Below are 16,973 nucleotides of genomic sequence, written 5' to 3'. Positions count from 1 at the left end.
AGCCCCATTTATTGGGGTTGATCGATCTGGTACTCTGCACACGCATGCTGCACCCCAACCACAGTGGCCCATCTGAGGCCTCCAGTGCCTCCTGTCCACACTACTGGTGATCAGTCACCAAAATATAGTACGCCTGCTCCCAACTCCCCCACACAACGGTCACCTTGGACACATTCTGCGTCCATCACTTTCAGAACCACACGGTCTTAGCTCCCACGGCAAGGAGGCACAACTAGGCGGGATGCCGAGGGCACCTGATGGCTCTTGGCCATGAGACCCTGAGGCTCCCCTTCCACTATCTCATCACCGTGTTTTGGAGTTATGAGTATGCGCCTAGCTGCCTCTCCTACCGGTTGCCCCCAGACTACTCATATGCGACTAAGACCAACACATGGTGCGGGGATAACCCGTCTTCTCATTAACCACTAAGGCTGATGTAAGCATTGGCACTATCTGCTTGACCACCCAGCGTGCGACAAATGCCCAACATGAGTCAATGCAGTCACAACAGTAAGACGTGGGGTGGGGTTGGGGGGGGGGGGCGCTCTCAAAGGCTAAGGCTACCTGCTGGGTTAAATGCCCAAGGCCAACATGGTACTCACCCTTCCAGAGCGCAACAAATCATTGAACCCCTTATGGCACTGGATCCAGGTTCGGCGCACCACGTCCCGGGAGGTCACCACCTCCTCCACCTCCTCCCAGGCACGCTTCGTCATGTGGGGGGCCTCCTCCTCCCATCCTGGGGAAATAGCACCCCCCAACATGCTGCCACCTCCTCCACAAGGGCAGCAAGGCAGTCATCGGAAAAGCGAGGGGCACCTTGTCCCCCCGCTGGCCTACCCTGTAGACTGCCATCCTCCTCTGGCCTTCCCTCAACATTGGCCTGCTGTGCAGACCCCGTGCGGAGCCACCTGTGGCTGGACATTGTGAGCAGCCTAAAGGAGGCTGCCAGGCCTTTTCTTATACAGACTGCCAGGTCGCCATTGGACCCAGCAGTCTGTACACACCCGCCGCAAATTTAAGATTCTCGCTCTCCACGGGAGTGAGAAATGTGCTGGGCAGGCCTTAATTGGCCGACCCGTGCAAAATGGCGGCATGGCCGCATCAGCTTCAGCTCCGCCCACCCGCCTAATGGAAAATTTAGGCCATAGAAATTTATGCACAGAAGACAATTTTGGCTGACTGTCTACCAATTGCAGCTTCCTAATTTTAAAGGGTATGGACAAAGAGCAGGTTTAAAGTACAGCTATTTTCTTGCACTTTACTTGTACCCTTTAATATTTTTCTCCTTTAAATGTTTACCTAACTTCCTTTTAAATATTACAATTGGCACAGTTTCAGTAGCCACTGGTGGTAATGTTTGCGTAAAAATGTGATTGATTTTAATTTATTTATCCACCTGACCTAGAATTCACCCAGGAATGTTTTTTACTTTCCTTGTGGACCAAAAGGAAGGTTTCAGTCTCCCTGCCACCTTTTCCTCACCCCCTCGCCATTCCAGATTGCAAGACCCTCCCTAAATCTTCTCTCTGTGACCTCTCTGAGAACTGGGGACCATTCCTTTGGTCCCAACACAGCCTGCTGACATATCCAGTTTTCTCCTCCTTCCAACCAGCCAGCTGTTACTTCCTACCAGTTTTGGAAGGAGTTAAAGTCACCAGGGCTCACACTGCTGAGGTACAGTATAGAGAAGTTGGTTCTTGTCTAGGCTTAGGTTAAATTCAAGCTCTTAACATTGGCATTGTTGCTTCATTGATGGCTGAGTGCTGCTCCTCAGTGCAATGTTACCTCAAACAGATCAAAAGCTTTTGGGTTTGATTTTCAATTTGTGCTGAATTAGAGGTTCTCAGCCGGAGCAGCAGTTAAGCCACTGCAATTGGTCTCAATGCACTAAGCTAGTCATTTGAAAAATCAGCCGTGTTTCTTGCCCCTCATGTCTATCCAATGCAGCCAACTGGAAATGTTTATAGGTATCAAATGAAAACAGGAGCAGACATAGCTCAGCTGCCCTCATGGCTGAAAACTTGCTGACATGTACTGTTTGTGTTCACACATGAAGAAGGGCTACTTGACTGAGATGCTGGAGCAGATGGACCAATTGACTGAGATTATGGAGCAGTACCGCAGCAAGAGTCAGCACCTTCTAGGCTAAGATTTTCAATTACTGGTTGCAGCTGCGATGTGTGCTCTGCTGCAGGCATGAGAGATGCAAGGAAAAAGCAGTTAAGAGGAGAAATAGAGAGAAACTATGGAAATGTTCAAAATTTAGAGAAAAAGCCATAATTTCTATGGACTATTCTAGGTTAAACTCTGCATTGTCAACAATGGTTGTCTATAATATGGAAATTATTAGTCATTTGGATATTTTAAACATTCTTCAAGGCTTTTATAAACACGCATTCCAAAAATGAATAACTTCAGGTGTCATTGCTTTTAAATACTTTAGGGTCAATGTCCTCTCTCTGTGGCTTACGATTACTGAACCAACGGCAGAAACGGATTATTGGTGGGAAAAATTCTTTAAGGTCAGTAAGTATATTACCGTATAAAGGTTTTGTCTTTAGGAAATCACTAACTGGATAATTTACACTTTACATAATGCAAAGTAACATTACTGTCAAAGCGCATTAACTCAGGGTGTCATAAGATATGCACAAATTGTTGCTCTGTTGTCTCAGTCAATAGGTTGGTAAAGCACGCATGTTAAGTAAAAACAGAATTACCTGGAAAAACTCAGCAGGTCTGGCAGCATCAGCGGAGAAGAAAAGAGTTGACGTTTCGAGTCCTCATGACCCTTCGACAGAACTTGAGTTCGAGTCCAAGAAAGAGTTGAAATATAAGCTGGTTTAAGGTGTGTGTGTGGGGGGGGCGGAGAGATAGAGAGACAGAGAGGTGGAGGGGGTGGGTGTAGTTGTAGGGACAAACAAGCAGTGATAAAAGCAGATCATCAAAAGATGTCAATGACAATAGTACAATAGAACACATAGGTGTTAAAGTTAAAGTTGGTGATATTATCTAAATGAATGTGCTAATTAAGAATGGATGGTAGGGCACTCAAGGTATAGCTCTAGTGGGGGGTTTTTTTTATAATGGAAGTAGGTGGGAAAAGGAAAATCTTTATAATTTATTGGAAAAAAAAAGGAAGGGGGAAACAGAAAGGGGGTGGGGATGGGGGAGGGAGCTCACGACCTAAAGTTGTTGAATTCAATTACCTGGAAAAACTCAGCAGGTCTAGCAGCATCGGCGGAGAAGAAAAGAGTTGACGTTTCGAGTCCTCATGACCCTTCGACAGAACTTGAGTTCGAGTCCAAGAAAGAGTTGAAATATAAGCTGGTTTAAGGTGTGTGTGTGGGGGGCGGAGAGATAGATGCTGCCAGACCTGCTGAGTTTTTCCAGGTAATTCTGTTTTTGTTTTGGATTTCCAGCATCCGCAGTTTTTTTGTTTTTTTTGTTTTTATTATTATTATTATTGTTGAATTCAATATTCAGTTCGGAAGGCTGTAAAGTCCCTAGTCGGAAGATGAGGTGTTGTTCCTCCAGTTTGCGTTGGGCTTCACTCAAACAATGCAGCAAGCCAAGGACAGACATGTGGGCAAGAGAGCAGGGTGGAGTGTTAAAATGGCAAGCGACAGGGAGGTTTGGGTCATTCTTGTGGACAGACCGCAGGTGTTCTGCAAAGCGGTCGCCCAGTTTACGTTTGGTCTCTCCAATGTAGAGGAGACCACATTGGGAGCAACGAATGCAGTAGACTAAGTTGGGGGAAATGCAAGTGAAATGTTGCTTCACTTGAAAGGAGTGTTTGGGTCCTTGGACGGTGAGGAGAGAGGAAGTGAAGGGGCAGGTGTTGCATCTTTTGCGTGGGCATGGGGTGGTGCCATAGGAGGGGGTTGAGGAGTAGGGGGTGATGGAGGAGTGGACCAGGGTGTCCCGGAGGGAGCGATCCCTACGGAATGCCGATAAGGGGGGTGAAGGGAAGATGTGTTTGGTGGTGGCATCATGCTGGAGTTGGCGGAAATGGCGGAGGATGATCCTTTGAATGCGGAGGCTGGTGGGGTGATAAGTGAGGACAAGGGAGACCCTATCATGTTTCTGGGAGGGAGGAGAAGGCGTGAGGGCGGATGCGCAGGAGATGGGCCGGACACGGTTGAGGGCCCTGTCAACGACCGTGGGTGGAAAACCTCGGTTAAGGAAGAAGGAGGACATGTCAGAGGAACTGTTTTTGAATGTAGCATCATCGGAACAGATGCGACGGAGGCGAAGGAACTGAGAGAATGGGATGGTGTCCTTACAGGAAGCGGGGTGTGAGGAGCTGTAGTCGAGATAGCTGTGGGAGTCGGTGGGTTTGTAATGGATATTGGTGGACAGTCTATCACCAGAGATTGAGACAGAGAGGTCAAGGAAGGGAAGGGAAGTGTCAGAGATGGACCACGTGAAAATGATGGAGGGGTGGAGATTGGAAGCAAAATTAATAAATTTTTCCAAGTCCCGACGAGAGCATGAAGCGGCACCGAAGTAATCATCGATGTACCGGAGAAAGAGTTGTGGAAGGGGGCCAGAGTAGGACTGCAACAAGGAATGTTCCACATACCCCATAAAGAGACAGGCATAGCTGGGGCCCATGCGGGTACCCATAGCCACACCTTTTATTTGGAGGCAGTGAGAGGAGTTGAAGGAGAAATTGTTCAGCGTGAGAACAAGTTCAGCCAGACGGAGGAGAGTAGTGGTGGATGGGGATTGTTCGGGCCTCTGTTCGAGGAAGAAGCTAAGGGCCCTCAGACCATCCTGGTGGGGGATGGAGGTGTAGAGGGATTGGACGTCCATGGTGAAGAGGAAGCGGTTGGGGCCAGGGAACTGGAAATTGTTGAATTGACGTAAGGTGTCAGAGGAATCACGGATGTAGGTGGGAAGGGACTGGACAAGGGGAGAGAGAAGGGAGTCAAGATAACGAGAAATGAGTTCTGTGGGGCAGGAGCAAGCTGAGACGATCGGTCTACCAGGGCAGTTCTGTTTGTGGATTTTGGGTAGGAGATAGAAGCGGGCCGTCCGAGGTTGGGCGACTATCAGGTTGGAAGCTGTGGGAGGGAGATCCCCAGAGGAGATGAGGTCAGTGACAGTCCTGGAAACAATGGCTTGATGTTCAGTGGTGGGGTCATGGTCCAGGGAGAGGTAGGAGGAAGTGTCTGCGAGTTGACGCTCAGCCTTCGCGAAGTAGAGGTCAGTGCGCCAGACAACAACAACACCACCCTTGTCAGTGGGTTTGATGACAATGTCAGGGTTGGACCTGAGAGAATGGAGTGCAGTAAGTTCAGAGAGAGACAGGTTAGAGTGGGTGAGAGGAGCAGAGAAATTGAGGCGACTAATGTCGCGCCGACAGTTCTCAATGAAAAGATCGAGAGAAGGTAAGAATCCAGAGGGAGGGGTCCAGGTGGAGGGAGAATATTGGAGATGGGTAAAAGGATCCGTTGAACTGGAAGAGGACTCCTGCCCAAAGAAGTGAGCCCGGAGACGAAGACCGCGGAAGAAGAGTTCAGTATCATGCCGAGCCCGAAATTCATTGAGGTGAGGGCGTAAGGGTATGAAACTAAGTCCTTTGCTGAGCACTGAACGTTCAGCATCGGAGAGCTTCATGCTCTCGTCGGGACTTGGAAAAATTTATTAATTTTGCTTCCAATCTCCACCCCTCCATCATTTTCACGTGGTCCATCTCTGACACTTCCCTTCCCTTCCTTGACCTCTCTGTCTCAATCTCTGGTGATAGACTGTCCACCAATATCCATTACAAACCCACCGACTCCCACAGCTATCTCGACTACAGCTCCTCACACCCCGCTTCCTATAAGGACACCATCCCATTCTCTCAGTTCCTTCGCCTCCGTCGCATCTGTTCCGATGATGCTACATTCAAAAACAGTTCCTTTGACATGTCCTCCTTCTTCCTTAACCGAGGTTTTCCACCCACGGTCGTTGACAGGGCCCTCAACCGTGTCCGGCCCATCTCCCGCGCATCCGCCCTCACGCCTTCTCCTCCCTCCCAGAAACATGATAGGGTCCCCCTTGTCCTCACTTATCACCCCACCAGCCTCCGCATTCAAAGGATCATCCTCCGCCATTTCCGCCAACTCCAGCATGATGCCACCACCAAACACATCTTCCCTTCACCCCCCTTATCGGCATTCCATAGGGATCGCTCCCTCCGGGACACCCTGGTCCACTCCTCCATCACCCCCTACTCCTCAACCCCCTCCTATGGCACCACCCCATGCCCACGCAAAAGATGCAACATCTGCCCCTTCACTTCCTCTCTCCTCACCGTCCAAGGACCCAAACACTCCTTTCAAGTGAAGCAACATTTCACTTGCATTTCCCCCAACTTAGTCTACTGCATTCGTTGCTCCCAATGTGGTCTCCTCTACATTGGAGAGACCAAACGTAAACTGGGCGACCGCTTTGCAGAACACCTGCGGTCTGTCCACAAGAATGACCCAAACCTCCCTGTCGCTTGCCATTTTAACACTCCACCCTGCTCTCTTGCCCACATGTCTGTCCTTGGCTTGCTGCATTGTTCCAGTGAAGCCCAACGCAAACTGGAGGAACAACACCTCATCTTCCGACTAGGGACTTTACAGCCTTCCGGACTGAATATTGAATTCAACAACTTTAGGTCGTGAGCCCCCTCCCCCATCCCCACCCCCTTTCTGTTTCCTCCTTCCTTTTTTTTTTCCAATAAATTATAAAGATTTTCCTTTTCCCACCTATTTCCATTATAAAAAAAAACCCCACTAGAGCTATACCTTGAGTGCCCTACCATCCATTCTTAATTAGCACATTCGTTTAGATAATATCACCAACTTTAACTTTAACACCTATGTGTTCTATTGTACTATTGTCGTTGACATCTTTTGATGATCTGCTTCTATCACTGCTTATTTGTCCCTACAACCACACCCCCCCCCAACCTCTCTGTCTATCTCTCCGCCCCCGACACACACACCTTAAACCAGCTTATATTTCAACTCTTTCTTGGACTCGAACTCAAGTTCTGTCGAAGGGTCATGAGGACTCGAAACGTCAACTCTTTTCTTCTCCGCCGATGCTGCCAGACCTGCTGAGTTTTTCCAGGTAATTCTGTTTTTGTTTTGGATTTCCAGCATCCGCAGTTTTTTTGTTTTTATGCATGTTAAGTAGTTGTACAAAGTCTATCACAATACTTGAGAGAATTAATACACAATGCAAAGATCTCTGCTAAAGCTTGTTGGTATAATTTGATCTGACATTGAAAAGGTTACCAGTACCATATGAGTATTGAGCTAAACTGTTTTTAAATACTTGATTAATAATTATATGGTCAGAAGAACTATCATTGTAAATGTTCAGATTGAATTTAATTCCCTAAAAAGACACTGTTGTCAAGGATGCCGTCAATAGTATTTTCATGTCAGAAGCAAGGAGACCACAGTTAAGTCTCAGTACCCTGGAGACAATGGAAAAATCAGAGAGAGTTTTTGCTCCTGATACCTATCCCATGATAATCCTGGACAACAGCTATGATCAAGAGTACACAAAAGGAGACATAGCTCTGCTGCCCTTCATGAATGAATAACCATTCATCAGGTAGCACAGAACACTGCTTCGTGTGATTGTTTTGTTCTCTGCTTTTGAAGACAAGACCAATGGATAAAAAATATGGCTGTCGCTGAATGCCAGAGGCAACACTTTGTTCCCTGGAAAATTATGCTCTCGGTCAAGCTATGTAGGACAACAATGCTGTTTAAGCACTGTTGGTCTGCATGGAATTGCTGCCAACGTTGAGCACTGTCTTGAACCTCTTTGGTCAGGAAAGTAAAGTAGCATGCACCATGTTTAAATAAGTTGCTTTGAATTTGCCAGTAAGGTCCAAGCCCCACTCCAGAGACTTGAGCACATTCTCTAAACTGACAGTACTGAGGGAGTGCTGCACTGAGAGGTGCCGACTTTTGGATAAGGTATTAAACTGAGACCTTGTCTGCTCTCTAAGGATGTAAAAGATCTCATAGAACAATTTCTATGTGTTCCCCTGGCCAATATTTATCCCTCAATCAACATCACTAAAATATCATTATCTGGTTATCTGCTGTTTGTGGGACCTCACTCTGTGCAAATTGACTGCCCTGTTTTCTGTATTACTAAATTGATGACACTTAAGAAGTACTTCAAAGACTGTAAAGTGCTTTGAGACATCCTGTGGTCATGGAAGGTGTTATAGAAATGCAAGTTATTTTTCTTTAGTGCTCAGAATCTACTTTGGATTTTGGAGAACTGGTAGCCTCAGTATATTCTGAAGAGCTTCTGCAAAGTAAATGGCTTGAGAGTTGAAAAATAATACCCCGTATAATAAATACAATTGTATGCAGCTCTTCAATTCAGTAGATAAGAAAAATATAGTAAACTTTTAGCTTTAGCCATTAAAACAGTAACAGGCAAGTGCTTAGAACACATCTGCCAGGTCAAGATTTTCTGTTGGTTTGTAAGTCAAGATCCATATGAAAGCTCCTTAATTGTATTTGTTAGGCCTCTGCTTATGTGTACTGAATAATGTCTTCTTAATGTTTGGCTTCCTGCCTTACACAGGGGCGGGTGGCCTTGGCAGGCAGCCATCCGGCTGAGAGCATCCCACGGAGAGGGGAGATTACTGTGCGGTGCCACTCTCATTGACAGCTGTTGGGTTCTCACTGCAGCTCACTGCTTTAAAAGGTCAGTCTTTTAATTGGAAGGATTTAATTAACATAATTAAAAGAAGATAATGATCCTTCTCCCTGGAGCACTATATCGTAGTCTCGTGCAGTTTTACTGCAATTGGTTTCTAGTGGCTTGATTCAGGTCATATTTATATGGTTAACTTTTGCAGGTATTAGCCTACAAATCTGTCAGATAACTCAGGATTAATAGAGTGTTTATTTAAGGGAACAGATAGAGTCTGAAGACTTTTTTTAACCTTCTCAGAAAGTTTTTGCTTGCAACTTTTTTTAGCTGAAATTTTTTTTCTATTTTAACTAGGCAGTAATGAATATGCCTTCTCACTCAATGAAAAACAATTACAATGAAGATGAAAATAATGTTGAATTTACACTGCAACTGGGTACTTAAATTGTGTGAATCTGGATTGAGAGTTTAACCTGAATCCCAAATGGAGGGATTGAAAGCACCTCCAGTAGACACTTTCATATTGGCTGTTTTTTTCCGGTGCTGCCTATGGTGGGAATCATCGCAGGTGGAACAGAAAATTTGACGGACCAGCCAAAGGTCCGGAGACTTCAGGCAGGAATTGTGGGGGACCGGAAAATCGCAGCCTAACCCTAGAGTGGACTTGGTGACCTTATGCAGTTTTTTTTTAACACTGTTTACAAGAACTCTTAAAGGTTGTAGAAAAAACACATATATGTTTGTATGGGAAGAAAAATAGGGAAAGCTATTGCCAGAAAGAGGAGGATTCTGACCACTCCTGGAGTGCAAACATAGCCTTGTGTGGCTGGGCTCCATGTAAAGCCAACTGACAATTCAACTCAGGTTTACTAACTGGACATTGCACTCTAAAGATATTTAAGTCGGACTAGAAGTTGCAGTCTAACTGCACCTAAAACTATAAAAGCTAAGTGTAGGGATGAGCAAGGTGCAGAGAACAGTTTTGACCTACAGAATAAGTTATAGGAAACAATTAACTGTAACCTAATATTGGGAGGAAAATATGGCAATTCAAATGAAGGAAACAGAGTCAATTTTGAATTAGTAGCTTTTAATGAGGCAGAGACTGAGGCTGAGAAATCACAGGAACTGTCTCCAGCAGTCAGTTAAATGTTGCAAGTACGTAGACAGTGGCATTCGGGAAAGGGACTCTCTAATATTTTCTGAATCAATAGCCCCCTCATTTATATCGTAGAACCTCACCACCATGTATTCGCTGGGACCCTGGGATTTCTTTTGGAGCTGATGGAAAAGTCCTGCTCCTTCTGACCCATCATGAAACAGTGAAAAAAAAGTCTTTAAGTCTTGTTTCTCTTCTTGTTCCCTTAAGTTCGAAATAATCACACTTTTAGGCTCAAAATGCTGATGCTTCATCAAGTGTATTTTGTGCAGCTGTCCATGTGGCTGGTGGACTGCACACATTGTTGCTGGGCACCTGACTGTAAGTGTGGCACCCTGGATGTATGTTCTCATAACAATTAATTCCTAGCTCTTTACAAATAATATAACATATAGTATAATGTTGCCAATGTTGTGTCACTTGCTGATGACGTTGTTGATTTTGCAGTTGGTGATGTTGTCTCGTTGGTCAGTGATATTGCTGGCATTGTTGAGGATCGTTTCTGCTTATCAAACTCAGGTGTTGGTTGAATTTGGACTCTGTTCCTTATTTGCTTTCTGGTTTTGGTCTCAATGTTGAATGACTTTGGAGTCTCAGCTTCACAAACAACTTTTGCTGAGTTCCAGGTTTTCATGATTGTACATATCTTGTACATATACAGTTTATTCTTTCAACAGCTCAGGCAGGGATTTGGCATATTTGTTGAATTGTTGACCTCCTTCTACTTGTGAATCAGTGAGTTGCTGCCTTACTTTCTCCTGGTCACTTGGAGGAAGTATCTTCCTTGATAGAGATGTCTTAAACTTTCTGCCATTCAACAGCTCTGTAGGCAATTTCACGACAGCTTTGCGAGGTGTAATCAGGAAGCCAGTAAGGTGAGGTTTATCTGTTCCTTTATCTGTTGGCATTTTGTGAGGTTTTCTTGACCGTCCTTTTATAAACCCATGTCCCCTTAGGTAAAGTGGTGATGAGGTGATGATGTTGAACCTGTACTGTTCAGCGAACTCTTTAATTTCTTTGGAGGTGAATTGGTTTCCATTGTTACATATGATTCCTTCAGGAATTCCTTGCTCAGCGAACAGAACTCGTACTGCTGAGATGATGTGGCTCGGAAAACTTTCACCTTTTCGATAAAAGGGAACTTTGAGTATTAGTTTGCAACTATGAGATACCATTCTTGATTGTGTGTGAACAAGTCAGCTCCCAAAGTATGCCATAGTCTGGGTGGCACTTCAGTAGCTATTATTTTCTCTTTTTGCTGTGTGTTTCCGTACTTCTGTCAGATGTTGCGTGTAGACACCATTCTGTCATTGTCTTTGTTATGCCTATCCAGCACACAGCTGATCTGGTTCTGAGTTTGCACATCTCCATTCCCATGTGGCCTTCATGTATCTCCTGGAGGAGTTCTTTCTGCATCATTCTGGGTATGATTATTCTTGATCCAGCTAGCAGAACATCATCTTCTAATGAGGTGTCAACTCTGATAAACTAGTACTGCCATATTGCTGGCTGTGTTTGCTGTGTCTTCTCAGGCCATCCCTGGATCGCTTATTGAGATAGCACCTGTGATTCCTTGTCTTTGAGCATCTTATCTCTAATTTTACCCAGTTTTGGTGATGTTATGTTCACTAGGTGATGGATCTTTACACCTAGATCTTTTATCTCATGTCTCTCCTTGGTGACAACCAAGACAGGGCATCTGCCAACACCATTTCTCTTCTTGGCTTGTATTTCAGAGTGAAATAGTAACTCTGAAAGCTCAAGAGTAACCTCTTCAATCTTGCTGGAGCTCTACAGGTTTTTCTGGCACATGTGCTCTAGTGGATGATGATCACTTTCCACTATGAACTTTGTCCCATAGAGATATGTATGAAATTTCTCACATCCATTCACGACCACCAAAAGCTATCTCCCTATGTTGGCAGACCTGGTCTTAGCTGATGTGTGAGTTCTGGATACAGAATGCTATGGGTTTTCACACTTGTACTAGGGCTGCTCCCAGATCTTTTGTAGAAGCATCAACTTGCAGATTGGCAGGTTGGAGTATGACAGACTTGAGTACTACTTCCTTGAGTTTGTTGAAAACCCTGTCATGTGACTCTCACCACTGGTACCCAACATATCTCATCAGCTCTCATAGGTTTGCTGTGTGTTCTGACATGTGAGGTATGAAAGAATTCATGTACTGGATCAAACCAAGGAAACTTCTCAACTCTTTTTTGTCTCTTGGAGCATCCATCAGAGTGATAACTGTGGCTTTTTTAGGGCTCTGTTTGACGCCATCAGGTGTGTACACCATTCCGAAGAACTGACATTTTGTTACCTGCGCAATGCATTTGTCTGTGTTTAGCTTGATCCCAGCTTTCCTGCTTCTCTCCAGGGCTTCATGATAGTCATGATCTACTCCATTGAACTGAATATCATCAGCTATTCTGCCTACTCCTTTACATCCTCTGTATGTCTTGTCAGTTTGCTTCTGGAACATCTCCTGGCTCACTTTAAGGTCAAAAGAAAGAAATGTGTAATTGTACCGACCAAAGCATTTGACAAATATTGTCAACAGTGAAGATATTTCATCTGGCTTCACATTCCAGTGACCATTTCTGTCATCAAGCCTGCTGAAAACCTGTGCTAGCATGATCTCTTCCATTGTTGGAATAGGGTAGTGATTCCTCTTTATTCCTTGATTAAGATCTTTGAGATCCAGGCAAATTCTTAGCCGTCCATTTGGCTTCTGTTTTACAGACTCACAGTGCAGAAGAGGCCCTTCGGCCCATCGAGTCTGCACCGACACATGAGAAACACCTGACCTACCTACCTAATCCCATTTACCAGCACTTGGCCCATAGCCTTGAATGTTATGATGTGCCAAGTGCTCATCCAGGTACTTTTTAAAGGATGTGAGGCAACCTGCCTCTACCACCCTCCCAGGCAGTGCATTCCAGACCGTCACCACCCTCTGGGTAAAAACGTTTTTCCTCACATCCCCCCTAAACCTGTCCCTCACCTTGAACTTTCGTCCTCTCGTGACTACCTCTTAAACTAAGGGGAACAGCTGCTCCGTATCCACCCTGTCCATGCCCCTCATAATCTTGTACACCTCGATGACGTCACCCCACAGTCTTCTCTGCTTCAACAATAACAACCCAAGTCTATCCAATCTCTCTTCATAACTTAAATGTTTCATCCCAGGCATCATCCTGGTGAATTTCCTCTGCACCCCCTCCAGTGCAATCACATCCTTCCTACAATGTGGCGACCAGAATTGCACACAGTACTCCAGCTGTGGCCTCACCAAGGTTCTATACAACTCTAACATGACCTCTCTACTTTTGCAATCTATGCCTCGATTGATAAAGGCAAGTGTCCCATATGCCTTTTTCACCACCCCACTAACATGCCCCTCCACGTTCAGAGATCTATGGACACACACGCCGAGGTCCCTTTGTTCCTCAGAACTTCCTAGTGTTGTGCCATTCATTGAATACTTCCTTGTCAAATTACTCCTTCCAAAGTGTATCATCTCACACTTTTCAGGGTTATATTCCATCTGCCACTTATCTGCCCATTTGACCATCCCGTTTATACCTTCCTGTAGCCCAAGACACTCAACCTCCACTGTTAACTACCTGGCCAATCTTTGTGTCATCTGCAAATTTACTAATCCTCCCCCCCACATAGTAATCTATGTTGTTTATATAAATGACGAATAATAGGGGACCCAGCACAGATCCCTGTGGTACGCCACTGGACACTGGCTTCCAGTCACTAAAGCATCCTTCTGTTGTCACCCTCTGTCTCCTACAACTAAGCCAATTTTGAATCCACCTCATCAAATTATCCTGTACCTCATGTGCATTTGCCTTCTTTATAAGTCTCCCAAGTGGGACCTTGTTAAAGGCTTTGCTGAAATCCATGTAAACTACATCAACTGCACTACCCTCATCTACACACCTGGTCACCTCCTCAAAAAATTCAATCACATTTGTTAGGCATGACCTCCCTCTGACAAAGCCATGCTGACTATCCCTGATCAAACCTTGCCTCTCCAAGTGGAGATAGATTCTCTCCTTCAGAATTTTCTCCAATTGTTTCCCTACCACTGACGTGAGACTCACTGGGCTGTAGTTCCCTGGCTTATCTCTACAACCCTTCTTAAATAGCAGAACCACATTAGCTGTTCTCCAGTCCTCTGGCACCTCCCCTGTGGCCAGAGAGGAATTAAAAATTTGGGTCAGAGCCCCTGCGATCTCCTCCCTTGCCTCCCTCAGCAGTCTGGGACACAAATCATCTGGACCTGGAGATTTGTCCACTTTTATGCATGCCAACACCTCCAATACCTTGTTACTCCCTATATCAATTTGCTCAAGAATCCCGCAGTCTCTCTCCCCGAGTTCAAAACCTTCATGCTCATTCTCTTGGGTGAAGATGGATGTGAAGTATTCGTTCAACACTCTACTTATGTCCTTTGGCTCCACCCATACATTTCCCTCTTGGTCTCTCATGGGCCCTACTCCTTCCCTGGTTATCCTCTTCCCATTGATATACTTACAGAATATCTTGGGATTTTCCCTACTTTTACCATCCAGAGCTTTCTCGTATCCTCTCTTTGCTCTCCTAATTGCTTTCTTAAACTCGACCCTGCATTTCTGTGCTCCACTAATGCCTCTGCTGATTTGCTTCCTTTGTACCTGCTGAAAGCCTCTCTTTTTTCCTTCTCATTGTATCCTGAATATCTCTGGTCATCCATGGTTCTTTGTGCTTGTTAGTCCTTCCTATCACCCTAGAGGGAACATGTTGAACCTGTACCATCCCCATTTCCTTTTTGAATGCCCCCTACTGCTCCTCTGTAGATTTCCCCACAAGTAACTGTTCCCAGTCTACCTTGACCAGATCCTGCCTTATTTTACTAAAATCTGCTCTCCCCCAATCCAAAACATTTTTTTTGCAACTTGCCTATTTCTTTGTCCATAACAAGATTAAATGTACCACGTTGTGGTCGCTAACGCTAAAATGCTCATCCACCACCACCTCAGCCACCTGTCCGGCTTCATTCCCCAGAATTAGGTCTAGCACTGCACTGTCCCTTGTTGGACCCTCTAAATATTGGCCTAAAAAATTCTCCTGTACACATTTCAAGAAATCCACTCCGCAAATTGTGCATATATTTGCTCAACTACCCGCTGACTATCTGGGGGTCTATAATAAACACCTGACAGTGTGGCTGCGCCTTTTTTATTCCTAAGCTCTACCCACAAAGCTTCATTCGATGCCCCCTCCAAGATATCATCTCTCCTTATGGCAGTAACTGACTCCTTAACTAATAATGCAATGCCTCCTCCTCTTTTACCCCCTCCACTGTCTCGCCTAAAGAATCTATATCCCAGAATGTTGAGCTGCCAATCCTGCCCCTTCCTCAACCACATCTCAGTGCTGACTATTATATCACAATTCCATGTGTCAATCCTCACCCTTAACTTATCCATTTTACCTGTAATACTCCTGGCATTAACGTAGAAGCCATCCAGCCTTGCCTTAGTCCCGTGAAACTTAATGCAGCTGTACTCCCTCTGACTTGATTGTTTTACTGTATTATGATTTGTCCCTATTCTGCTAACATCTGTGTCCGCTTCACCCAATCTGTAGACTTTGTGATTACATCGATTACTTTCTTTTCTTCTATCTCTTGGAGCACTCTTTCAAGCTTTCCTATCAGTCCAGTCACTGGTTTCTTCACTGGATCAATAGCGATGTGATACTCAAAATCTTCAAAGCATTCAATTGTCTCATGAGAACACTTTGGATACATTTGTACCAGACCTTCCTTGCTTCTGATCAGAGGGTGCTTTTCAGCGGGTGTACCACCTTCAGCACTCAGTGTCACCTCCTTCACCTCATGGTTTACTGAGATAAGCTGCAGTTCTTTGCAACTGTTCAACCCAGGATAGCAGAATCATCTGTTTCAATGATGTAGAATATGTAGTTAACCTTTTTTTCATCTGTGTGTCCCTCTATTTGAGTCATTCCTAGTTGTCGAATCTCAAGTCCCCTGTTTTCTATTAGCATGACGTTGCTTGGTTTCAGAGCATCTTTCCTTGGGTAATCATATTTTTTCAAATTTTCAGGAACTATTTTATAGTATATGCTGAGCAAGATGATGTTGCTCAGTGCTCCAGTGTCAATCTTCAGCTTCAGATTTAGGCTTGTGAGCTTATTTCTTACCCTTTTCCTGATCTGTACGGTTGTGTGAATTTCTTTTCTCTGGGAGCTGTCGCACCCAGCCATTTCGTTCACATGTATGATCCCTATGCCTAAGGTGTCTACAAACTCGTCGCCAACTTCCAGGGTATAGATGTTTACCCTGTGTCGCTTTTCCTCTGATAACATGTTTACCATCTTCTTTCTTGTTCTACACATCTTTTCCCAGCGATTGGGTTTTCCACAGGCCTTGCAGTTTGATCCATACGTAGAACATTTCCTTTTGTCTGTGAACTCGTGGTCATCCACAGCTCCTGCGTCAGCCCTGCTGCCTTTCACTTGACTTAACTGAAGGCTGGCCAGTTGAGTACTCATGATTTCATGTGCCCTGGCAATGTCAACAGCCTGCAATATAGTGGCTTGCCTTTTCCAATCAAATATTTTTATACGTCAGGGTGTGCAGAGCCTCAAATCAGTCTTTCAGTTTATTCAAATTTACATTTCCTGGCTGTATGTTTCACGCTTGTTAAGAAATTGTCAACAGGCTCACCTGGTTCCAGCCTCAGGCTTTGAAACTTATTTCAGTGGATCTGGTAATTTGACTTTGGCTGGCAATTAATGTTGAATTTTTCAAAAAAAATTGTTTGGGTTTTTACTGTCATTCTCATTCATCTCCCAGCTATTAAACAAATTTAACCCTTTCTCTCCTGCCCACGTAGGCAGGATGTAGCTGACATTTTCCTTTTTGTTAGTGTCTTTTAGAAAGCCACTGAATGTCAGTCTGCACTTTTCTTTAAACTTCTCAAATGCCTCTGTGATATCAGCAGCCTCCCAATTCATTATGGGCTGTAGCTGTGTGTTCATTGCTGCAGTGGCTGCCAGTTCATTTGTGCATGAAAAAGTTTTTTTTCTCTCTCTCTCTGAGTAATTTGGGTTG

At 44.9% G+C, this 16,973-nt stretch overlaps 1 protein-coding gene across 1 annotated transcript in view; it reads left to right on the top strand.

Moving 5' to 3' along the window:
• Positions 1–16,973, top strand: part of prss12 (serine protease 12) — a 245,954-nt gene that overhangs the window by 195,625 nt on the left and 33,356 nt on the right. The window contains exons 10-11 of the mRNA XM_041180818.1: positions 2,447–2,525; positions 8,608–8,730. Of these exons, the coding sequence (XP_041036752.1) occupies positions 2,447–2,525; positions 8,608–8,730 (202 nt within the window). The remainder of the gene's footprint in view (positions 1–2,446; positions 2,526–8,607; positions 8,731–16,973) is intronic.

Source organism: Carcharodon carcharias, chromosome 1 (assembly GCF_017639515.1).
Source record: "Carcharodon carcharias isolate sCarCar2 chromosome 1, sCarCar2.pri, whole genome shotgun sequence".
NCBI lineage: Eukaryota > Metazoa > Chordata > Chondrichthyes > Lamniformes > Lamnidae > Carcharodon > Carcharodon carcharias.
Note: the sequence above shows the minus strand (reverse complement) of the source record. Positions and strands in the feature narration are given on the sequence as shown.